This window comes from Trachemys scripta, unplaced genomic scaffold, assembly GCF_013100865.1.
Source record: "Trachemys scripta elegans isolate TJP31775 unplaced genomic scaffold, CAS_Tse_1.0 scaffold_64, whole genome shotgun sequence".
Taxonomy (NCBI): Eukaryota; Metazoa; Chordata; order Testudines; family Emydidae; genus Trachemys; species Trachemys scripta.
Window position 1 is genome coordinate 46,672 of NW_023260550.1, and position 26,214 is coordinate 72,885.

At 42.9% G+C, this 26,214-nt stretch overlaps 1 protein-coding gene across 1 annotated transcript in view; it reads left to right on the plus strand.

The window, feature by feature from the left end:
• Positions 1–21,096, plus strand: part of LOC117870615 (N-acetylgalactosamine kinase-like) — a gene marked incomplete at its 3' end in the record, with an annotated part of 51,962 nt that extends 30,866 nt beyond the window's left edge. The window contains 3 exon segments of the mRNA XM_034757821.1: positions 10,719–10,817; positions 13,746–13,898; positions 20,886–21,096. Coding sequence (XP_034613712.1) covers positions 10,719–10,817; positions 13,746–13,898; positions 20,886–21,096 — 463 coding nt within the window.
• Positions 21,097–26,214: the final 5,118 nt, after the last annotated feature.

Sequence of the window (26,214 nt, forward strand, 5' to 3'; positions counted from 1 at the left end):
CTCCGTCTTCTCCTGCACAGTCATCACATCATATTTAATGGAGTGCAAAAACTTCGGAGGCTTTAGACTACACAAAAATAAAAATAAATACGTTGCCTACAGAACTAGTACACAAACCAGTATAAACAAAATCCAAACGTTTCTGCAGTGTACGTATACAACCGTAGGTCACCAGTGCCACCGCTAAAGCTGGGCTTTAGCATGTTGGGGGCTTTGTGCTGACCATTCGCACCCGGATGATTTTCACCCTCAGAATTTAGCGGTGGAATTTTCAAAAGCATTCAGCATTAGCCTTTTCTGCTCCCACTGAAGTCAATGGTAGAACCAGGGCCGGCTCTAGGCACCAGCAAAACAAGCTGGTGCTTGGGGCGGCACATTTTTAGGGGCGGCATGGCCGGCGCCAGAATGCCGCGGAGTTTCCCCCTCCCTCTCAGGCTCTCAAACCTGGGAGGGAGGGAGGGAGGAGGAGACTCCGAGTGGCCGCGGCGCGGGCTCTGCTTCTCCCCCTCCCTCCCTCCTAGGCTTGAGAACCTGGGGGAGGAGGCAGGGCTGGGGATTTGGGGAAGGGGCGGAGTTGAGGCGGGGCCGGGGGTGGGGTAATTAAAGAAGGGGGGGGCGGCCAAAATTGTTTTTGCTTTGGGCGGCAAAAATCCTAGAGCCGGCCCTGGGTAGAACTTCCATTGCCTTCAATGGGAGAAGAATTAAGCCAACACCAATGTCTTTTGAAGATCCCACACTGATTCTGAAACCCCTGTGCATTGAGGAAGGGTCTCAGAATTGTTCCTTTAGCCACCTTCCCTCTGGCCTCAATTTCCCTACCTGTAAAATAGGGTAACAGTCTACCTTACCGGAGTTTTTTTGAGGATGAATGTCTATAAAGTGACATGAAGTAATAGAATGATATGTCAATGGTTAAATTTAGATTATTTTATAACATATTACTACAGGGAGTTTTTCCATTTCCTTTCTATTTTAAAAGTATCTGTCAAATTAAGGTGCCAGAGCCACTCATGAATCCCACATGCTGGAAAACAAAGTTGCTTATCTATAAATACACATGTAGACTTTATATTTTAAGATGTTGTTATAAAGCACTATCAAAGATTCCAGGCCTCCTTCCCACCATAGGAAAAAAAAAATTCCAGAGCTATTAACAAGTTGTTAGGTTTGACTGTGTTTATTCAAATCAAGTGGAAGCAGAGCTCTTGGAGCAGCTTGTGTGGTAATCAAAGGCCATAATCTCTCATGAACCAGACTGGAAATCCACCATTTAAGTATGTTAAAGGACAGACGACGTCAAGTTAAAATTACTGTGGTTATGACGACATCCAGATAATATCTGACAAATATTTTCTTGCTTCTGATGAAAATAAGTATCATTACCTTGCAAAACATATGTGAAATTCAGGTAATTGGAATTTAGCATGCAGACTGTAAGCCGATGGTAACCTTCATTAGTCTCTAAGTATTAGGTTATTTTATACACAAAATATATTTTAACATCAGGCCTTTTCTCCCCAGATGCTATTGGATCATATACTCAATGTCTGACATTGAAAGACTATGAACATTTATGTTGGCTTAAACTATGTCTTTAGTGATGTAGAATAATGATCATGTCATGCTGCTTTTATATGCTATTATACATATGAAATAGTCATCTATATCTGTAGCTTTATAGTTTTCAGTACTATGAGCTGAAGACCTGATCCAAACCCCATTGAAGAAATGAAAAATCTGCAATGGGTTTTTCCTCAGGCGCTAAATCTTCCACACTTCATCTTGCAAGCAAGTGCTGCTTGTGACATATAAAATGAAACTGGACAACACATTGGTAAATATAAATTAGGAAACATTCCTGCATTGGCTGAGGGATAGACTAGGTCAGGGGTCGGCAACGTTCGGCCCGCGGCTCGCCAGGGTAAGCACCCTGGCGGGCCGGGCCAATTTTATTTACCTGCTGACGCGGCAGGTTCGGCCGATCGCGGCCCCCACTGGCCGCGGTTCGCCGTCCCGGGCCAGTGGGGCAGCAAGAAGCCACGGCCAGCACATCGCTCGCCTGCGCCGCTTCTCACCGCCCCCATTGGCCCGGGACAGCGAACCGCGGCCAGTGGGGGTCGCGATCGGCCGAACCAGCCGCGTCAGCAGGTAAATAAAATTGGCCCGGCCCGCCAGGGTGCTTACCCTGGCGAGCTGCGTGCTGAACGTTGCCGACCCCTGGACTAGGTGGACTAATAGGATTTTTGCATCTTCTGATTCTATGATTTTTTGATCATGCATACACATAGATACCTTCATTTCCCAGAAGTTATATGATGAAAATAGCTCTTAGAGCACTGACAGTGAAAATGTTTAAAGGCTGTAGCACACTGTTACACGGCTGTTGATAATAGGGGTTTCCCTCACAAGTAATTACCTTTCAAGCAGAAAGGAAACTGAATTTTTGTTATAGAGCTTAAATGTTACAGTGTCACTTTTCCTGCATTCTTTTATTTGCAAAACCTGATGTACTAACCTTGCTCAAGATGTCTTACATAAAATAACTCAAGTGAATGTAAATGTATACCATCATTGTATAGATAAAGTCAATTAATTTTGTTTGTAGTCGTTTTAGATTTGTATATATCAAGTTTTGGGGGAATGAACTGTGTGCTTTTCCAAAACAAAACCAAGCAACACTAAATTTGTTTTACTAACAAATATTTTCCTGTCTCCCACTCACTAATTATCCTACTCTTTTAAGGGGTTTAAGCTTACATGAGTTTAATTCTTTAAAGGTTTATGTGAAATTGAAAGGGATTGGTCACTGGTATGTAATATATTGAAACTGACAGTTTTGATGCAAAATATTTCGATGCAAAGGGCCACTTTCTGTCCCAATTTACACCCTGTCCCAACCCATACACAGGATGAAAATCAGAGTAGTTGGCCCTTAAGCTCTGTTTGAGCAGGTGGACTATTACACCTCAGTCTTCCTTATCTGGACTTCTCACTCGCACACTTCCTTAGCAGTTGTCTGTATATTTGTGGGGAAAAGTCATATAAATCGTAGAATCATCTTCTGTTTCCATTATAATTCATTGTCTATTGTCATTATCACCACACGGACCGAACGGAGATTAAAGAAACTAAATTAGTGATTAGTAAACTCCCAATGAAATAGGCTCTAGTGGGAAACGGTGTAACAAAATGTCATATCTTAAAAAGGTGAGTGTATGAAAAACAAAGAGGAAACAAAACGTACAGAGTTGGGTTGTGTCTGTGTTTGATGCAGTGAAAGAGTAGGGGTGATGTAGTCAGAGTGGCAGGCTGGGAAGATGACCTTAACAGTCATATTAGGCTGTATTAGTAGGAGCATTGCCAGCAGATTGAGGGAAGTGATTATTACCATCTGTTCAGCACTGGTGAGGCCACATCTGAAGTATTGCGTCCGGTTTTGGCTCCCCCCCCCCCCAGTACAGAAAGGATGTGGACAAATTGGAGAGTCCAGCGGAGGGCAACAAAAATGATTAGGGGGCTGGGGCACGTGACTTACGAGGAGAGGCTGAGGGAACTGGGCTTATTTAGTCTGCAGAAGCGAAGAGCGAGGGGGGATTTGGTAGCAGCCTTCAACTGAAAGGGGGGTTCTAAAGAGGCCTGAGCTCGGCTGTTCTCAGTGGTGGAAGATGATAGAAAAAGGAGCAATTATGTCAAGTTGCAGTGGGGGAGGTCTAAATTGGATATTAGGAAGAACTATTTCACTAGGAGGGTGGGGCCGCACTGGGTTACCTAGGGAGGTGGTGGAATCTCCATCCTTAGAGGTTTTTAAAGCCTGTCTTGATAAAGCCCTGGCTGGGATGATTTAGTTGGTCCTGCTCTGAGCAGGGGGTTGGACTAGATGACCTCCTGAGGATGGTCTCTTCCAACCCTAATCTATGATTCTATGATTGGAGATTGTGAGACAAGAGCTCCCCCCTCCCACCTCTGTGGAAAATTTCAACTTTTCACTGAACAAAAATGAAAACCAAAGATTTTTAGCTGAAAACCAAAAACTTTTTGGGTGTTCAGTTTTTCAACAAAAATTTGAGACTTTCTGTGGAAAGCAGACACTTGTAGTGAAAAAATTTCATTTAGTCAAAACCCCATTTTCCATAAAAACAGTTTAGGTGGAAAATTGACCAGCCCTTGTTTTGAGTAATTTCAAAAAATCTTTCCACCTAAAAACAGCAGCAAATACTTCAACTATCTCACCTTCCTCCCACCACAACTTTGTTAGACTAAACTGTGTCTCCATTAATATGATTTCTTAGGGTAGACTTCTTTGTGCTGTCTATATTGGATAGGAAATACTGTGGCTTAAAGATGAAACAGTTTTTAAGTGGTAGAAATTTCTTTCTTTGTAACCCAAGATTTGACTTACTCCTTATCAGGAAGAACTTTAAACTGTTTCAAACAAAAAACAGAGGTATTTTTTGAAACTCTCCTTCAGATCAAAGGCTAGTCCTGGTCTGCACATGTGAACAAGTTATCCGCCCTACAAATGAGTAAGCATTGCCTCCTGGTGATGGATAAATACTGATCAGAATTTAGAATGAGGAGGGAGGAAGAAACAGAATATTCTAAGAGGTGGGTAGATGTGTGTGCCCCACTTTCGCTTTCCCCCCAATTTGCCAACTACTGGTATCTGAAAAAAACAGACTTTTTGTTTTAAAGTGCTTGAGAAACAGCAGCTTGCTTAAAAAGTTTATTACTTCTTGCATGTTTCTAAATAAAAGGATTTCTCCTGTGCAACATTAGGTAACAGAATGAATTTTGTGTGCTGTGATTCTGTTCCTGATAATGTTGCTTTGCTCTGTTTTAATTAGGCACATTCTGACTAAATGTAGTTATATTTTCTTTTTATTGCATAAACAAACAAAAAAAAATGCTAAACATAGTATCTTGTATAACTCCTTGATGCTAAACATCCCCCAAGTCAAGCACAGCCAATCTGCCATGTGAACTGGCCAAGAGATACTAATGTCCTGATTGCATTTGTCTTTGAGGCAGGAGTTGGAAAGCTAAGATATTTGAGGCACCTGCTTACCAGATTGGTGGTGGAGTTTAGTCGTTTCCTGAGAATGACAGGCTCAGTCTCTGGGGGCAGGAGGAGGAGAGGTGGTGGCAGGTAGGCGAGGAGATGTGGGGAGGAATAAGAGGAAGAAAGGAATCCAAGCAGGCCTGCTCTAGGGTCAGGATCAGATGACATGAAGGTACCTAAAGACGAAAGGGATAACCACGGACAAAATGAAAACAAACTTAAGCGCCAATCCTCCAAATATGTGTCCCATGTTATGGGGCATTACTGCAGTCACTTCTACAACTGTAGTACTAGAGGGCTATAGTACATGCATGGAAGTTTTGGCCAATGGAGCTGAGTGGTGGCAGATCCACTGCTCACAATATTATAGTTCAGGGCAGTTGCACCTATATTCCCCTTCCACGGTCCAGACAGGGCTTCTGACTCCCCAGCTATCACTTGAGTAAGGACTGCAGGATTTGACCCTAAATGATTAGCGTAATAGCCATTTGATAATTAAACAGCCAAGATACAGCACAGCTTTGCATCGTGCTGTGTATTCTGCCCAGTGAATTCTGGAGTGTAATAGGTCACTTGATTATTTTGAGCTGTGCTTGTGGGTGAGTGATCATGAACCTATGCAAATTATCATATAGCTGATGTAGGTCATTTGAGGTCATGTGAAATAAAAGTGGTAGAAGATACAGTGAAATTACCTCTAGGGTCATCTAGGGAAAATGAATTCTGACCCAGGTCTTTACTAACTGATAAGTACTTAGCTACTCACAGGGCTCAGGAACATTTTTCTCCTGTTTTTTTTTTTTGGAAGGCTCAGATCCAGAAAACTATTTTTTGAAGTTGTTTGGTCATTTTTACTGCTCAGTTAAATGGCCCACTTTGCTAATTTTCTACACCAGGTAGCCTGCAAATGGGGTTCTGTGTCCCTCTTAGGACTCATGTGTTGTGTTAGCAATATTATTTCACATTCTAGCCACACTACCCCACTCAGATGTGGTGAGTGTGGTAATGTGGCTAGAATTCTTCCCTTTTTTGGCCAGTACTGGAGAAATCAGAGGGTTTTGAGAATGTGTGGATTCCAAAAGAATTAGGCAGGGAAAGTTCACATTCCTATGGTACATGAAGCCATTTTTGCTTCTGGGATTTTAAAGCAGTTTTCCTGGTCCTTTTGTGCATTGATGTTAGTATTTTTCTGTCTTTTTGTGTTACATATATTACCATCACGTCTGAAAAGCTTTAAACCTGCTCCAGAAACAGTTAGTTAAGACAGCATTGCTGAGAAGAAGGAGCACAGCGGTGGGAGGGAATCACAAATGTTAAAGTTCTAGTTCCTCTTCTGGGACTGATTTATGTGACAAGTCACAAACATCTTTGCCTCAGTTTCCTTGTCTATAAATTGGGAATAATTCTTGCCTTACAGGGGTGCTGTGAGAATTGATTAGTTAATGTTTGTAAAGTTCTTTGAAGATGTAGTGTACGACAAAAATGCCATTTATTATTAGATACATAATATGGGGAATGGTAACTGTGCTAACAGTTGTGGGTCTTGAATGTGTGGGAACCATTCATGTATTGTGGTTTGACTGAGAAGTGATGAACCCATGGGAGAGAAGTGGAAGGGCCAGTGGCTGCTCAAGCTATAGGCAAACTAGGTGGCTGCCTAGGCCCTCAGCTTCTGCCTAGGGTGCCAGGTGTGGCTGGCTAAACCTAAATGGCACTGTGACCTCATGCATGGGCAAGAAGATTTTCTGTGAGTCACACATCTGGCTTTTTTTCCCCCTGAAGAACTGTTGTTTTTAGAAGCCTTCTTATCTCCAAGATCCTAATTTTCCCCAGCTTGCCCATTTTTAATAATAATAATTTCCATTTCTATAGCATCTCCCATCTGAGGATCTCAAAGCATTGTGCAAATTTGCAAAAATGCAGTCTGACACGTGAGGTAGAGTTCTCGCTCTGGATCAGACAAGAAGTCAAATACACCTCTATCCCGCTATAACGCTGTCCTCAGGAGCCAAAAAAGCTTACCGTGTTATAGGTGAAACCATGTTATATCGAACTTGCTTTGATCCGCCAGAGTGTGCAGCCCCCCCCTCGGAGCATTGCTTTACCACATTATATCCAAATTTGTGTTATATTGGGTCGCATTATATCGGGGTAGAGATGTATAGAGCTGGAGATGGAGACTTGAGACCTGGGCTCTAAGTTCACTGTTTTAGTCACAAGACCATCCTTCTTTTCTAAATATAAAATCTCTGCACGCCATGGCTCTCGGCGTCTCCATATCTCTGCTTCAGCTTCCAGGATTACAGTCACATTTCCCTGAATTTTGTTTTACCAAAAAGCAAATGTTTGGCTGGTTGCTTCAGTAGTGAGTAAAAACCTCTTTTTTGCACAAATGACTACTTCACCCCTTCCGGTCCCATCCCTCTGCTACTACTAGTAGAAGGCCAGTCTGTGTAGGCATGAGCTGGTTTAAATTAGAAACCAAGTCTTTCAGGGATGCCTTGGGCTGTCTTTTGGAGAGGGTTCTTCAACCCCTGCCAGGTCCTACTTGGTGGTCCTGCCATTCCTTGCTGAGTTTAAACAAGGAAAGAAAAAAGTTGCTCAAGGCTCCAGCAGTGCTGTATGCCCAGCACACGCAGCTGGACAGCTGGCAGGCTGGGGCAAAGCGAGAACCAATGCTTAGCGAGGCGTGGATCACTAGAACGCATGAAGGGACGGGGTGGCAGTGTGCTAATTGTTAACATTCCACAGCTGTAAGCTTTCCCTCCCCCCCTTTTTAAAGTGTAAACAACCTTAGGCTCACAAAGTTGACTGGTAGAGGATCTGTGCAGAGGGCGATATGACTTGTATCCAGACAAAGCAAAGGGAGAATTGCCTAGTCTGAGTTTTGCTATGCTTCCTCCCAAAATCTGCAAATGAAACACAATCATTTCTCTGGCTTCCATGCCTGAGAGCAAAATATACAGCACGAGCACCTCAAGAGCTGCATTTTAGGCTACATTATTAGAAACATGTGTGCGCAAATCCGAACCTGGATATTTCAGGGCACATGCAGATTTTACACATACATCAGATTTTCAAATAGGATGGTTGTATGCATCTAAACTGTGGAGAGATTTCCACTGCATTGCTTGGACCCCAGTCCAGTATTCCTTACAAGTAGCTGCAAAAACAAGTGAAACTCCCAAGGTATCACTGCCTTGGGAGTGGGGAAGGGAGGGAGCAGTATAGCGGTGTGGCCCACCCTGGTGATGGGGAGCACCTGGATGTTTGAGAATATACACTGTTCCAGCTGCAGAGAAGAGTGAGCACCTACAAGCTGCATTGTGTGTGCGCGTGCGTGCATGCGTATGCCGGTGTGGGTGTGTCTTTTTTACTATGCAAATACTTCATTGGTTATTTTAAGAGGAAAAGGGGCATTGTTAATGTTGGGTGGACTGTTACATGATAAGGTTTCATTCACAAATTATTTCTTATTTTTGGTGGGGAGTGGCAGAACATGGACTTGACATTCCTGATACATTTAAGGTTAAAAAAAATAATTAAGCAACAAGGAACATTTCTGTTTGTGTGGCCTTTTTTTTTTTAATATATTTCATCAAGAAGCAAAGGAGGCACAATCCCTATTTGTTGTTCATCTTTCAAATGTATGAAGGACAACAGTTAGAACTTTGCTTGTGGCCTGGCCATTTTCTATTTGCTGTGCAGGGGATTTAGCTGTCTGATTCCCATTAGTGATCAATTACCCCTATGAGATCCTGTGGATCCATAGGAAAGCAGACCCCTTTGTCTTTAGATTGGTGTAAGTGGGTCTGTTTACACTGTGGCACCAATATGGTGCTCTGAGGACAATCTGAACTCTCCTTGATGTTTGCCTCAAAGGGCTCCTATCTGCTCAGTTTGGTAATGGTTTTTTGACAGCTCCTTATCAACCTGAAGTTTATTGAGCGTTCTACATAAGTAGCACTGTGGGCCAAGTAAATCAACCTTTAGTGCATTTGCAAGCCACTCAGTCTGATTGCACAGTCTGAGCACACACTTTACAGCTTTGTCTGTTTCCAGTGGCTTTATGTAAATTGAGTGAATGAGCAGGCAGGCACACATACCTCCCTCAACGTGTGGTGATTTACTGCCTTTATCTGCTACCTTTTACAGTTGTGTGGTACAGCTGGTTAATGTCCCTACTCTGGGGGTTATCTTGTTTCAGGTCCCTGCTGGGGGCTCTGAATCTGACTTTGCTCCTGGTTTGAAGATCATGCTGCGTCTTTGCTACAATCTTTTTTCTTTTCCTTTCTTCCCTGTTGTGCGTATGATGCCGACTACCCTGTGCTTGATGGAATGAGCTGGTATGGGCATGTGATAGCGCACGGCCACGCATGCTTTCCCCGTTGTTATAAAATGTTCTTAGAGCATTCCCCAAGGCTCCTCAGGAGCTGGCTTTAATGTCTTTGCTGTGAAGTGTCTTTTACAGCAGTGATAACATGAATACTCTCCCCTTCTAAAGTACCATTTCATCTGCAGGTGTCAAAACACGCTAAGACATTGATGAAGCCTCACACAAACACGCTGGTGTTTACCGGTTATAGAAATTCTAGATTAGGGTGTCATGTCAGAGAGTGGAACGCATGTTCCCTAGGGAATGGAGAGGAGCCACTGACAGACTGGCACTGGGAAGGCCTGAGTCCCATATTCATTTATTTACTTACTTTAAGAATGTATCAGCTGAAGACATTAACAGGCTCCTGAACAGTCATGGAACTACTATGCAGAGCTGACCAAAATCCATGGGGCCGATATCTGGGATTGGATGCACACACAGTGCTCCCATTGACTTCAGTGGGAGCCACACACACATCCAAGCGCAGAATTTGGCCCTTTAACCATTTGTTCGTTTTTGGTTTGTAAAATGAGATTATCATACATCTCTAAGGGCTAGATTGTGGCATTGCCACGTGCCCTGCGCATAGGGCAGCGCCCAGAAGGAACTGTGCCTCTGAGATGGGCGGTGGTGCTACTTGCCAAATAAGGCAGTCTCATTGTAATGTCAGAGCCAGACCCTAGATGATTTATTGTAGGGACCTGATCATGCATTCTTTACTAAGGCTAAAGTCCCATCGATATTATTTGGAGTTTTGCCTATGTGAGCCCTGGAGGATCAGGTCCCTAACTGGGGAAACTCATAAATCTCGAGTTCAGCTTCAATCGGTAACTTCTAGTTATGAAACCGACACATTACAAGCAGTAAGGTGAATGAGCTGGACTACATAAGTTACCAGGGAGCATACTTTGTACTCCGTCAGTATTGAAGCACAATTTCAGACACAGGTGTGGAAATGGGTGGGGGTAGGGGGAGGGAATGGAAGGAGGAGTGGTGCTAGAATGGAGACTCTGATAAGCGTCCAGTGCCAGTGGCTATAGTGGAGTCAGGGAGATCCTGGTATTGTTCAGAGCAAAGGGAGAAAGACTATATGGTGATACCATCTTACAGTGAGAATGGGTCAGACTTGCATGGCATCCAAAGCTTAGTCTATTGGTAAGGAATGTGTGGGGAAGGGTGATCTCAGAGGTATCTCACTGTCCTCTGCAGTCTGTCACTGTAAGCAATGTATGTGCTGCATCCTTTATCTTGACTCAAGCTTTACTTCCAATGTTTCCTTAGGTGGAACTTGCAGAAATTTGCACCAAGAGCGAACGGTACATTGGCACGGAGGGAGGAGGCATGGACCAGTCCATATCATTCCTTGCAGAAGAAGGAACTGTATGTGGCTCTTTTAGTGTAAACTAACAACACATTACAACTGTACGTATTAAAGATACAGGAAACCAATAGCTGGGCAAAACAGTACAGGCATGGATTATGCACAACGAAGATGTGACTATATATGAGTCTCACTGTATAAGAAATATCACCATTCTGAACACGAGAGGCTTGTGGGACTAAGAAGATGAGAGTGAGGGATGAAAAGAGACTAGAAAGGCTACATGGGAGAGGAAGAGATATGAAAGAGGAATAATAGACTCCATGTTGGTCAGCTGATGCATCACTGAACCTGGAGTAATTCCTACATTATGAGGTCTAAATGGCTGGTATCCCCTAGTTATCACAAGAATTCTTTATTGGAACTTCTAGTGACAGACCCGTTCTAGTAAAGCTGCCAGATTTGCTCATAACCAGGGCTTTGGAGTGGAGCCTGGAGCTGGAGCGCGGACCAGTAGGTTTTATGCTCCAAATCCCTACTCATAACTACAATGGGGAATTACACACATTTTTCAGACTTTGTTTTCATAAAATGCTAGTGTTTGATTAAGGTGTTGAAGATATCTTTAAGCATGAGAAACCGATGAATGGGCACAGTGCTGCAAAAATACCGTTTACAGTGGGATCTGCCTACTATCTAAAAAGGTGTGTGGGGCTTTGGACGGTCAAACCTAAAACTCACAAAAATATGTTTATTGAAATGAATGCAGCCATTCATGAGAAATCTTTACATTGGCCATCCGTTGTAAAATGCTTACCATTTTACTTGGTGACTTTCTCTCTCCACAGCATGTAATAGGGGCTTAGCTCCATATCATGGTGTTTTCTCTTATATGCAAAATGTGCTCATCCTTTGAATACATTGGATAGTCTCAAGTCCACCATGAGTGCATTCTGAACGCCCAAACATTGCCACTTTTCTGGGCCTACGTCCAATCTACCCAACAGCTTATACTTTTGGTAGCACCTGTGCAGCTGCACCAGTGCTGAAAGAAGTTACACATTTTCTTGACATACAGTCATCTCGGCTTTGTCTAATTGGAAATGTTTTATATGGTTCAAAAGTGTTTTCTTACTCAGAAAGTGGTGAGCACCGTAAGGGATATGTACACAGAGTGAAAGAGCATTTAAAGGGAAGCAAGTCTCTCCCTTGATATTTGCAAAATAATGCATAACCCCAATGGGTTACGACAATGATGGGGACTCTAAATACATGTCTTGGAAGCAGATTAGCATGTGGCCACCTGTTGTTTAGCACCATAGCTGTTCATGGAGTAAATGAAGAGTGCCAAAACCAGTAACAGGTCCCTGCTCTATAGAGGTGCAGTCTGCTCTGAGCGGATCCCTGACAAAGTATGTAGTATACAACCTACCCCAGTGAAAAGTAAGCGCTAGGTGTGCATTTCATCTCTTCATGACATCACAGCCTGCAGGAGTTAGTTACTGGGATTTATAGCCCAGTTCACCCAAAGGGCACAAAATGCTGTACCCATATTATACCTCACCACAGGCCTATGAGACAGAGAAATATTTTATTCCAGTTCTATTGCTGGGGAAAGTGAGGCAATAATTGGCTGAATGAAGCAAGGCCCTACACCCTACTCGCTGGCATTTCTCTGTTTGTCTGTCTGTAAGGCAATAACTTTTCAATCAGTTCCAAAATTTCAGGGACTGTTCTAGGCATCAGAGGGCAGAACCCTACTGCTTTTGGTGACAGTTGGGCTGTGACACTGTCTCCCTGATCCCTAGTCACATGGTCTTTATGTCATTAGTGCTCCCCACCCCCAGTCAGTAAGCACTAGCACCTGTATCCTGTAAGAAAGGGATTTTGAAACACTGGTAGGTTAAAACAGAAACAGTCACAAGGGAAATGGGGATGGGGGGAACACAGACCCCCTGCCATGGTAGGAGGGTGGAATGGGGTACACACAGAACAAGAGGCATGAGGGGGAGACTGGGGAACCCTGGTATGGGAGCAGAGGGGAACGGGGTACACACAGCGCCCCTGGCAGGAGGGATGTGGAGTGTGGCAGGAAGTACCTGAACTAGAGGGGGATGGGAGGGTGGCACATGGGGACCTTGTGGGCTGTAATGGAGGGACGCAAGAAGCCCCTGGTGTGCGCAGCAAGCTCAGTCTACAGAAGCAATAAAAAGTGTGTGAAGCCTTCTAGTTTTTAGGAGAGTTATTTTGCACAATATCACCCTGATCCTGCAATGCACGGGCAGATTGCTGATTCTGATGGGGGCCCTGCAGGTACAAAAGCTCTCTCCCACACAACACACTGTAGGATTGGAGCCTGAATGTACTGTATCAAAATGAGCTGGCTGCCTACTCTTCTAGCCATTTGATTTGCACTGCAGGCTCCCTCAGGTAGAGCAGTCTGGATGTTTTACTGAAATGCAGCTCACTGATTAAATATATACTTTGTAATTATTGGGGCTAGACCGGGCTCAAGACTTAGAACCCCCTGGAATGGTGGCAGTGGGGTGTTCAGATATAAGGCTCTGTTTGGACCCAGCTCTCACATTTAGGGTTCAGTTCTTACTACCCCCATGCTCTGGTGTTGCCACTCCCAACCCAGCTGGATTTCAGTTTCCCAAATGCCATCTGGTATCTTCTTAAAATAAAGTTATTTTGAAAAGTGTTGCCTACAAATAGGTTCTGTGAAACTCTGAAAACACAAAGACATTTAATGGAGAAACCATAAATTCCAGCTCCCAGGAAGAGGCTTCAGGTTTTCTTGTAACTTGACCATTGGGGCTAAATAGCTTTTCTCACTGTTTCATGTCAATTTCCTTGATTAACCATCTGTGGATTCTTGAGAGGAAAAAAAAAGTTTGCAAAGGTAAATGCATTTGATTTATTGAGCTAACTCCATTGCTGGTTGCTAGTAAATTAAAACTGACCATTCATTTTTCTTTTAATAGGCCAAGCTGATAGAGTTCAGTCCTCTGAGGGCAACTGATGTGAGACTTCCAAGTGGAGCAGCTTTTGTTATTGCTAACAGTTGTGTCGAAATGAATAAAGCAGCAACTTCTCATTACAATATTAGGGTGATGGAGTGTCGACTGGCTACAAAGGTACTGTATGGCTTTTGTCAAACTCTAATGAAACCTTCATCCAAGTATGTGCTTTCCTCCACCCCTGACCAGTCACAGCTTTACTTTAACACCAGGTCAGGTGCTGCTTTAACTGACATTTTTATCTTCTCAGGGCCAGACCCCTCTACCCTGTTACAAGGCAAACTCCCACGGAGTTCAATGGAAGTGTGAGGCATCTGGGATCAGACCCTTATTGTTTGTTGTAGGGTCTGTGGTTTAGCACTATGGAGTTTATTGGTTATTAGGCATGCATGGAAAGGACAAATTAATTCCTTTTCAGCAAAAATATTCTCAGTTAATGCGAGTAGAGGGCTTCTAATTAAACCCTGATAATGAAAAGGAAGTGGAGAAAAACAAATGTGTTCCCATGGTAGTTCTGTAGGGATAGTAATAGATGTGTATTTACTGGGAGAAGCAGAAAGCAATAATCAAGGATATAACGTAGAAACATTCAAATGCTATTGGAAGTGTTGATTAGAAACAGATATTTGTATTGAGCGTAGAGATGGGCCTGAACCAAAACTGCGGAGTTGGATGTGGACTGGGATGCCAATTCACAGCTTGAACCTGTCTCTAAGACAGGTTGAATCTGAACACTCCAAGTCTTGGGAAAGTTCAAATTTGGATCTGGATTGAAAAAGCCCCAGTGTTTGGGAATATTCAGATTTGAGGTTTGGATTCAGTCGGTTATAGAAATAAAGGGGACTGTTCTTTTCTCAGTTACACTGGCATAAGTGTGGAGTAGCCCGGCTGATTCAAAGGACATACTCCCACTGTATATTGCTGTAAGTGAGTAAAATTTGGATCAGAGAATTCAGCTGAGAGTTTACATAATTACACTGTGGAACTTATTGCCACTGAATGTTGTTGAAGCCAACAACTAAGGGAGATTCAAAGAGGGGATGGGACATTTGTAGGGATAAGAAGAATAGCCAGAGTTGTAACAATTAATGCTGAAAAAGAGGTTTGGAAGGGATATAAAACCTCATACTCATCCCTCTGCATGCTGTAAGAGGAAAGGAGCCCACTAAACCTGAATGAACACATACCTTATTATGGCTGTTGGTGTAACTTTCCAAAAGAGAATCTACTGCTCAGTGAAACTTTTTAAGCATCCTGTATGGGCCGATAGTTGGAACCATACTAAGGTTGTAGCTTGGAAAGTACCATGTCGTGTGTGTATTTAAGAGATATGTGATAATGCCAGTGATCATGGCCAGTTTCTTTTGCCATTGATTCTCATTGACTTCAGTGCAATCAGGGTTAGGACCTCTCTGTGAATGGCTCCTGGCAGGAATGACAAACCTTGCCCTTAGGGTAATTAAACAACTCAACTAACTTGGGGAGTCCTAGTTTCTTTTGGAAGCTAATTCAAATAAGAGTCCAGGAATCTTCATATCCCTGATTTTAATAGCCCATTTGTAAGACCTTCTTAAGAGTTGTTTCATAAAGCAAGGTAGGTGAATTGCACCAGCTTTTAAAATTACTTTGATTAGTTGCTCTGTGTTGCAAACTGCAGAGGAAAGGAGGGAAAGATGGATGTTACACCACCTGTTAGAGATGACACAATCCCTGAAAAAGTACCTTTCACAGCTGTGCAAATTTAAGGAAACAATTCACATCTGCCCACTTTTAAGCACATGTTGCCCAGATGGATAGTTGCATGCACAATAAAAAATTTGTTGAGACAGAAAAAACCTGTTTCCTTTAGGAACAGGTCATAGAGGGGTGAAGGTGGGCAGATGAGGGGAAGGAGGGTTGTCTTTTAGGTAGTATTAACACAGCAGAACTAATAAGCTAACAGATGTATGAAACAGCATCTTAGGCCTCACAACACAGCTTTTTAGGTCATTCTTATTGATGGATGTCTTGATGGTAGTATTTGTCCTTCGTGCCTGTAGCTCTAATCTCATTTTCTCTCTCTTCCCTTTGCAGACATTTACACATGGGTAGAAATACCAGCATAACATATTTCTAATTGCTTTGGTTGGCGTAGGATATAATGAATCCTTGATTACCTCTCTCAATACACCTCTACCTCAATATAACGCTGTCTTCGGAAGCCAAAAAATCTTACCGCGTTATAGATGAAACCGCATTATATTGCACTTGCTTTAATCCACCGGAGTGTGCAGCGCCGCGCCCCCTGGAGCACTGCTTTACTGCGTTATATCCAAATTTGGGTTATATCAGGGTAGAGGTGTACATGCTGTCTTTCCTTCTTCTTTCTCCACAGAGCTATGTTTGTGGGAGAAGGCAAGGCCAAAGAAATGCATCTTGTATTTAGAACAGATGGTGGGTGAGGTTTGTGATGGTCCTTAGTTTTTGTGGGAGTTCATTCCACAAATTTTTGGGCCAGCCCATGAGAAAGTTATCTCCTGCACAGATTATCTTTACCATTATTGTAGGGAGTTCCATTGTGCCAGAGGAGCAAAGTTGTTAACCCAGAGACTATTTAATCCATTCTCATGGTGCCCTGCAATAGGTTATGTTTGGCTAGGGCATCATTTGACTCTTATTCTTTTGTGTACAATGGAGGTCAAACATCTACTTCCAACAAATAGAAGACAACAGAACCATATTTAATTGAGCTGTTGAACTTTATCATAACAAAACCCCAACCAGCTAGATACTGAATTTCTGTTTCAGACATTCTTGAAAAATGGGAGAGATTTTCAGACTTCTAGCGTTAGGCCTAGTAATCTAGTAATGTGTGCCCTGTTTGGGATAGCTAGGGCCTGACTTTCAGAGGAGCTGAGCATAGTCACAACTCCAACTGAAGTCATTGGTTGCTAAACACCTCTGAACAATGGCCTCACAGTCATCTGACCATTGCGTACCATTGGTAGGGGCAGAGCAACAGTGCTTGCTCCTTCCTCTACAGGGAAGCACAGGAATGGGAAATGGCACTGCACCATATGGGCCAGACTGGAAAACAGGGGCTGAATGTGGCGCAGACTTGGTGGGGCGAGTAACTGCAGCAGGGATGACTTCACCGGGCTTAGTGGTGATGCCTGGTATCTTCTGTGTTGGGCTCAGCAACTGCTACACTTGGGAACCACTCTCTGTGGGTGACTCTGTTGTGTTTCCTTATTCTGGGCAGGAGTTTTATTGGAGAAGAAACTTTGGTCCAGAATGCCTGGAGGTGCCCCTGCCTCTGAAAGTTACACCATAGATGTCACAGGATGGATACTGAATGTTAGCAAAAATTTAGGCCTCTACTCCTTTGTACTATACTTCAGGTTACTCTATTTATCTGTAAAATGGTATTAATAATGCCTGCTTACCTATCTATCTTAATGGGTGCTGCAAAGTTTAATCAGTTAATGTTTGTGAAGTACTGAAAGACCCTCAGATGGCACTATAGGACTGCAAAGTACTAGGATAGTATTATTGTTATGTAAGGTTAAGTATACCAATACTCACTATGAATCATTGTTTATATTTGTCCCATCATTGACTGGGATATACTTTCTTTTCACATTTACTTATAGTGTAAGCTTAGAAATGGATAGGTCATGTTATTGGAATGGGCGGTGATAGACTCCTGAAAAAGAGTCCTTTCATCCTTACATGAAACTTGGAAAGAGCAGAAAAGCAGCCAATGTAGACACTTCAAAGACATCCTTAAGCAGAATCTCAATTCATGCGGCATAAATATCGATCACTTTGAAGACAGAGCCAAGGACAGATCCGAATGTAGAACAACTATCAATAAATGTTGCAAACACTTTGAGGAAAAAAACAGATGTGAAAAAGTGATTGAAAAAAGGGCCAAACATCATGCCAGGTCTTCAGTGGGTGCCTACACATTTCTGTAGGACATGTGTTTGTGACCTCGCTCCTTACAGATTGTATCATACAGCTACAGGAAAAACACACACAAGATGTTTTGATGTCATCATCGAATATGACAGATGGCCATACATTTAAAGTATTCCAGTGAGACTGTAACAGGGTGTATCCTGGCAGTTAAGAAGTGGCTTGAGGATGCCTCAGGACCTTACTCCGTCTGATCAATAACTGTCAGGAAACACTGAACTCTGGGGTCAGTATTCTTGTAAATTCAATAGATGGATTTTTCCCTATTTCTTTTCTGGGTCTAGTGTCGGTTGTATTTTGAGTTAATGGGGTGGGATTTTTTTCTTAAAAAATGGTCAAAAACTTTGTTGTCCTAAGTTTAGAATGATCACAAAAATACCAGCTGCTAAATGTTTTGCAGTGATCAGTTCCTGTTCAGTGTGTTTAGTCTGTAGAGTATCTAAATAGCAAGCTCATTTCAAATGCAGCCTCTCTCTTCAAGGAATTGGGAAGGATGTGGTAATGCACCAGTGGCATAAATTACGAATAATACAGTGTATTATTTATTCAGATAATAGAAAGCATTGTGTTGGTTTTTCTAAGTGATTACACCTGTTTAATTTCAAGTAATGAGGGCTACAAGATGCTGATCATTAGTGTAATATAATATACATTTCTTCAGTACCTTTAAGCTGAAGATCTCAAATCACTTTTACAGACAACTATTAAAGATATGAAAGATTAAAGTTAAAAGTTAAATATGTGAAGGAAACATTACCCACTGTGACAGTGACTCACCAGCTGGCACCCTGCCTTCTGGCTGGATGTAGCATTGTAGGATTTTTCTCTCCATATCTCCGCTTACCAGACATTCATCTTGTGACTTGGACTTCCAGCTGGATCATGTTTAGCCTCATCCATTTACACCAGTAAACCAGAGGGTAACTCAGCAGTTACCACAGCTTCGCATTAGATTATCAGGCCAGGGTCAGGCTACTTGTCCTTCCAGCCCTTCTGCCTAGGGTCTCCTTATGCTAGCCTCCTCAGTGAGACTGTAGGAGAGCCCAGGCCTTCCCTCTACCCTGGGTTTTGCTTTGTCAGGCCTCTTGCTTCTCTCCTAAGCTACCTCCTACATCAGTCCACCTTCTCCTCAGGGGGCTCACATGGTCAGCAGGGACTACCCTGGGGACAGCTCCCAACACGACAAAGGAAAGAAAACTAAACTAATGGCAATAAAGAGCAGTACCCACCCCCGTGTCCATAAGGGCCCTCCAGCTAACTGTACTACTGCTCCACACTCATAGGAAAGCTAAGGCAGCTGCGCTCACTGCTTGCTCCCCTCTGGGAGCTGAGATGAGAGGTCTGTCTACCTCCCAGGGCTAGAGCCCTGTGAGCTGGGCTTCTCCCTTCTGAAGCTCCTCCTCCAAGTCCACCATACTTCACAGGTGTGATGGGGTGGGGCTGCCTGAGTTCTTTGGTGCTCCTTAATCCCTTCCTGTCTAGTGCAGGCTTTGTATACCTCATAACACCCCCATTTTATAGGTGAGGAAACTGAGATACATGCAGATTAATGTTGTGGAGCTCTGGGTACTCAACATCTTTGAAACCAGGCCATAGGTGACTTCTCTAGCATCTCAGAAACAGTGCCAGAGTCAGGATACCTCCTTACTCTCAGGCCCCTGCTTTAGCCACTAGACAATGCTGGTCCTTTCTGTGGCTGTGAACATACTTGTCTGTATTTTAAATGGCTGCAGAGTCATGTGGTTAGGATTTCATGTGGCCTGTTTTCCTGCTCTAGAATGCGCCACATCAACCTTGGAAAGGCACTAGAAGGCACCAAAAGTAGTTAATTGTTGTATACTGCAATAAAGCAAAACCTGAAAAGGCCCGAATAGAACAATGCTTGAGGAGAAGCAGGACCGTGAGAAGCTGCAGCAAGTAACTGGGCAGCAGCTCACACATGGTGCAAACAACCAGTAGCTTGCTATAACTGACTGCAGAAATCTGTGTGTGAAAAAGTATCCACCAGGTCTTGGAAAAGTCACAGCTCTCCTATAGGCCTCAATTACACAACGCAAATACTTAACTTTCAGCATGTGCTTAAGTCCCACTAACCTGAAAGTTAACCCCCCTGCAGTGCTTTGCTGTAAAGGGATGATTTGCTGAATTGAAGCCTTAATGCTTTCAAACAAACTTAAAACCAATATTTATTGAAAAGAAAAAGAGACCATGATGGAGAAAATCCTGGCCCCACTCAATCAGCACACTTGAGAGCAGAACACATTCTCGGTTTAATATGACATAAACTCCTGTTTGAATGCCTCAAGAAAAATCTTCATTGTACTGGTAAGACTGAGGCTCCCTTGTAAAATGAATGTTAATAGAATGTTGTAATTGTAAAAAATACTATACACTAGCAAGTTTGCATTTAAGGGTCCAGCACCAACCTTACCATGTCATTCATCTCTCCAGGGCTCTTCTAAGAAAGTTAAGATTATAACAGCCTCTGATACTTGGATTTATTAAATACCACCAATCAGGCTGAGCTGTCAATATTAGATCAAAGACAAATAACATAGCAAGTCTTTCTGGGATTTTCCAGTGCTATTGTACTGGGGAATGTACACCTCTACCTTGATATAACGCTGTCCTTGGGAGCCAAAAAATCTTACTGCGTTATAGGTGAAACCGCCTTATATCGAACTTGCTTTGATCCGCCGGAGTGCACAGCCCCGCCCCCCGGAGCGCTGCTTTACCGCGTTATATCCAAATTTGTGTTATATCGGGTCACGTTATATCGGGGTAGAGGTGTATATGAATAAATGCCTGAAATTGGCTTCATTGCGTGAATAATAATTGGAGGGAGTAGCCCATGTGGAAAAGGAGGGATCATTGATTTGACTGGACATATGTAATATCAATAAGAGCTTTAGGCTAGTGTTTTAAGAAAAAAAATGCTTAATTTTTCTGGGTTGTGATTGACAGAAATCTTTCTGTTCTGTAACTATATCTGTGTATAGACATATTCACTAGTTGCTGTGTAAAGATAGATGGCTTGATGGCTTTTGCTGAAAAAAATCAGTTTTAAGATCTGTTTTCTTTATGAAATATTTCATGTCAATTTCAAACTACAATGTGTGGCATTGTCTGTTTTTCACATTGTAGCTTCTCTCAAAGTCCAAAGGCCTAGAATGGAAAAAAATGCTGAAGCTCCAAGATGTTCAGGCCAAGCTAGGAGTTAGCCTGAAGGAAATGCTGACCATTGTCGAGGAGGTATTTCACCCTGAGCCTTACAGTGGAGAGGAAATTTGTACATGCCTGGGAATTAGCCTTGAGGAGCTCCGCACTCAGATCCTCAGTCAAAACACGCAAGATGGTGAGTGTACATCAGATGGTGTTTTTCATTTTAAAAAGCTTGTATTATGTAAAATGTCGATGTGCTTATAAATAAAGGACATGGAAATCTTGCCAAATGAGTTCAGCAAGACCCTGTGGGAGGTTTTCTAGGGTGAAAGAACTGATATTATTATGATATTAACCCCATTTGTTTCCATCTTTATACTAAAATAGAGAAATGTATTTAAACATAGTTCCAGCAAAACCAGTTTGTAAAACACTTGGAGTGGCTGTTGTGGACAGAGCCAAGCCATCTTAGAATCATGGCTTAGGAAGAATCTACATTCCAGAACTTTTTTAAAGCATAGCTCTATCAAAACCAAACCGTATTAGCAATCACTTCACTGGAGTCTTGTTGAAACCAATTTTAAATACCATTCCTTAGCTCACATTAAAGATTAAGGGCTTGTCTACACGGTGGGGCAATATGCTCTATGGTGAGATGATTTCTAAAGCACACAAATGTGTTGCAAATTAATTCATGTGCCTGGACTAAAAATAGCAGTCCGGCCGTTGCAACTCAGCCTGAAACTTGGGTGCTCAAGTGTAGGAGGTCAGGTGGGCTTGAGAGCCCGAACACCAGCCCGAGCTGCAACATCCATACTGCTGTTTTTAGCATGCTAGCTTGAACCCTGCTAGCCAGAGCCCAGCTCCTGGGCCTGGGAGGCTCGCTCCCAGCATAGACGTACCCTTAAGGTTCCCTAGTGCACTTTAGCTTAGTTCTGTTTCAAATAGCACTATGTTAAAGCGCACCAGCAGGGTCTACACAGACCAGTTAATGCGCAACACATTAGTGTGGTTTAGAAATCACACCCCGTAGAGCAGGTTACCCCACCAGGGATACAAGCCCTTATATAGATGGGGCCAACATTTCAGATTTCCAAGTGAAACAAAATATCATCAAAACCCATGAAAACTTGCACATGCTTCAGGAAACTTGCCTCGGGTAGCATGTGGTCTAAATCTTCTTCTTCTGGTCCCCGTCCCCCCTTTAGGTAACTGTTGATGGAAGAAATCAATGTAATGCAATATATTTGCTTACCCGTGTATTTCTACTTGTTATTAGACAATATAGTTATCGGTGCAGACCCAAAGGGACCATTTCTGTAATGTGGACTTATATGCAAGTTGAAATCAAACAATTTTCTTGAATGTAAATATGGAATTACTAAAAAACGTTTTAAGAACAAAAAGCTATAAGAAATGATTCCACTCTATCTGCCGTGGCTTTCTGAGTTCTAGGGTCCAGGTTCTTTACACCAGTGCAACTGAGATTAGAATCTTGGTTTATAAATTTAAAGAAACCTATACTTCTGACTAAGCTATGTCATTTCCAGAGTGTGGTCACAGTCCCTCTGCTGCCTCCACAGCTTAATTGCATCATTGCCAATCCTTCCCAAAAACTATTCTCCGGGATATTCTTTTTTTCAGTAAGTGGCGTCTGGGGCCATTGCAAAACATGAGAGAGTGACCTAGGGCCCTGATGCCACATCTTTGCACCTCTGCAGTGACACTGGGGGACCCAGAACTATTCTAGCCTGGGAAGCCCCAGATGCATAAAGCTGAGTAGAACTATTTCTGTCTCACCTGCTTGCTGTCTCTAAGGGTCAGAGTTGTTCCCCTGTGGCTAGGGAGCTTTGGGTACATTCTGGTAAATTGTAGGTGAATACCTCTTAAAAGATGTGAGAAAAAGGCACAGAACGTAATGTGCCTGTCACAGAACGCACACAATCCTGTGGGGCCAAGAGCCAAGCCTGCCTGAAACACTCTCCAGTGACTATTTCAACCCTTCCTTTCCTGCCACCAGCTCACTCACTTCTTCCTTTTCTCCACTCCTCCCCAGCATCTTTCTGCCCTGTGTGTGGGTGGGTGGGTGGGGGGAACAGAGTGCACCCCCCCAGACCTCCTCATTACCCTGGCTGGCCCTGGAACACCCCCATACACAGAGTGGAAGCAGGTGGTGCAGAGCCAGCTATGCCAATTTTATGCCATCCCAGGATCCCCCTGACATGCTAAGCTACCCAGAATGCTTAGCTACTCAGGACAGCTATCTACCCCTTTGCAATGCTGGAGAGATGCCAGTATGGAATCAGAGACCAAGATCTGGCCCTACGTCTCTATAAAAGGTTGTACAATACCTGTGTGCATTATATGTAGAATATACTGAAGTGTGTATGGACGCTCCCTGATTTATGCAAGTGTTCCATTCCGGAACGCCTTGCGTAACTTGAATTTTGCATAAGTCGGGAACGTATACTCGACCATTACGTAATAAAAAACCCAACCTTTCTAGCTTATGGAACTTACGGAACTTTTTCCGTAAGTGCGGATTTGTGCGAGTCGGGTTTGCGTAACCTGGAGAGCGTCTGTATATCTATAACACATGTATTACATGAACTATGTGCTCTTAGATATTGCAGGGTATGAATAACCTTTTTCTTTCTTCCTCCCCTTTCCTACCCCACACACTTCCATTTTCATGGAAACTCATTGGGGTTCTCAGTTTCCTGTACTATCCCCTCCCCTGTTCCCCCCGTATGAAACAGTATAAGAATAGTCACTCACAAATATGACTGTATTGCATAGCTCTGGTTTAAAAGCTAACTTTTAAGATGCAGTAGAGTTGAATTGTTTATACAGATCGTTATTTTGACTTAAAAAAAACAGTCTGGATGAAAAATTTTGACATAAAAGCAATAGAAGAAAGTCCAAGGAAATGTTATACTATAGCTCTGTCTAGTGTTTGCAGATGTTCGCTGAACAAAATCTCTTAAAATTTGCGTGACCATGATCTTGTTTGATAAAGCCAATTAAAATGGGTTGTGCAGAAGTCTGTTTGCAGTTGTACAAGATAAAAACTAAACAACAGATTCCTGTAAAATTAGATATAAAGAGAAATAAGACAGACACAGAGTGAAGAAATCAAATCAACTGTTTGTTGTTGTTATACACCAAACAAATTACACTTTATGTTGGTTTTGGAAAGCTACAGCCTCTTCAGAAAAAATATTTTTGCTTTTGTTTGCTGTATTTTACACTGTATCCTAATGACAGAGCCTGGTCTCTTGCTATGAGAGAAGAAAATACTGATAAACAACCCAGGCTTGGTCATTATGATACTGTGAAAAACACAGCAAACGAAAGCAAAAATGTTGGCGAGAATTTAGTTAAATGATTTGCTGGATTCTGGTTTTTCCTTTATAGCTGAACATAAATTTGTGGCAGTTTCCACTTCTGCTATCTCTCACAGGGCCGGCTCCAGGGTTTTGGCCGCCCCAAGCAGCCAAACAAACAAACAGCCGCCATCGCGATCTGCGGCGGCAATTCAGCGGGAGGTCCTTCGCTCCGAGCAGGAGTGAGGGACCGTCCGCCGAATTGCCACCAAACAGTTGGACGTGCCGCCCCTCTCCGAAGTGGCCGCCCCAAGCACTTGCTTGGTAAGCTGGTGCCTGGAGCCGGCCCTGATCTCTCAAAGACTAGTGCTGTTTATTAGTAATGCTCTGTGCTTATACTGCATCCAGTGTAAGAACCTGAAAGTTTTTCACAGATATTAATTAGTCTCAGCACCCCTCCCCACAGATGCTTATGGGTTAGGAGAGGAGAAATAAAATGTTGGATTTGTCACTCTGGATGAAGCCAGGGATAACAATACAGAAGAGGTTTCAGAGTAGCAGCCGTGTTAGTCTGTATCCGCAAAAAGAACAGGAGTACTTGTGGCACCTTAGAGACTAACACATTTATTTGAGCATAAGCTTTCGTGGGCTACAGCCCACTTCTTCGGATGCTCAAATAAATTTGTTAGTCTCTAAGGTGCCACAAGTCCTCCTGTTGTTAATACAGAAGAGGGACGCTGCAGATTCCAGCTGAGGTATTTTCTTTTAGCCAATCAGAAAGGAATAATGCACACACACTTCTCACTTTACAGTACTGTCTATTATCACATACATTTCAGTCAGGTCCACCTCTTTCTTTCCCTTCTATTAATATTAAAAATTCCCATTCTTTCCAATTTGACCGCTCCTTGTCCTTTTAGTGAGGCTTCTTAACCAGTTGCATGACCCCTCTCTGCACTGTTTACCAAGACTGTTTAAAAGACTAGTTGCAGTTGAATTTGCAATGATGTACATAAGCCTTTTAGAAGTTGAATTTTTTGAGCCCTGCAGCACACTTTCCTTAACTAGTGGGCAAATCAGAGGTGGGACCAAACCAAAACCAAGGATCACAATACAACTAAGCTCCATATCCAAACTTTGTAGGTAGCTGTTGAGCTAGATCCTGGCTTCTGTTCCAGCCTCTTTGCACTGTTTGGCACCACAAAGACCCTGAAAAGCCATCTTTTCCAGGTAACAGGATTCCTCCCACACTGGGGAATCTGGGTGTCTACGCCACATCACCCCACTTCCCTCAGGATTAGAGGGGTATAGAAATTGCTTAGAGCCACCTTTGAATCTCCTCACTCTCCACTGCTGCTTTCTGGGCAAAATCAATATCCTGGGGCTGAAACCCCCAAAGTTAGGAGAAGGTCGGATCTGGACCTACACTTTGTGCCTTGGGACCCTCTCTAGAACCAATAGTATTTATTATTAATTATTCACTTTCTAAAGTGCAGTAGTTTCAGCTTGGATTTGATTGCTTCATAAAGTATTTAGGCTGCAGTGGTGGTGGGAAGGTTGTGTATTTATAAATCCCACCGCAGCAGGATAAACTTCTATAAAATAATGTCTCCTTTTTGCCATAAAATGTTTTTCTCTTTTAAATGGGATAGTCTTAAACCAATTTTTCCTTTTTACATATAAAACAGTAATCTAATTTTGACATTTAAACCTGGGAACAGAATCACCATGGGAGCTAAAAGCATCCGTTTAGTCTGTGGGTTTGGCTAGTTAACCCCCACTCAGAAAACTAACGTTAAATTCGGGAAAAATATTGCTACTGAAAAAATAACCCTCAAACCACAATGCAATTTGAACGAGTGGGGTTGTATAGTCTTTCACTCACACTGCGAAGTAGTCCAAAAGAGTGGTGAGCTCAGTGCAAGAACTCACTGTAACTTTTTTTTTTTTTTGGCACAGAAAGGCATATTTGGAAGTGGACTTTT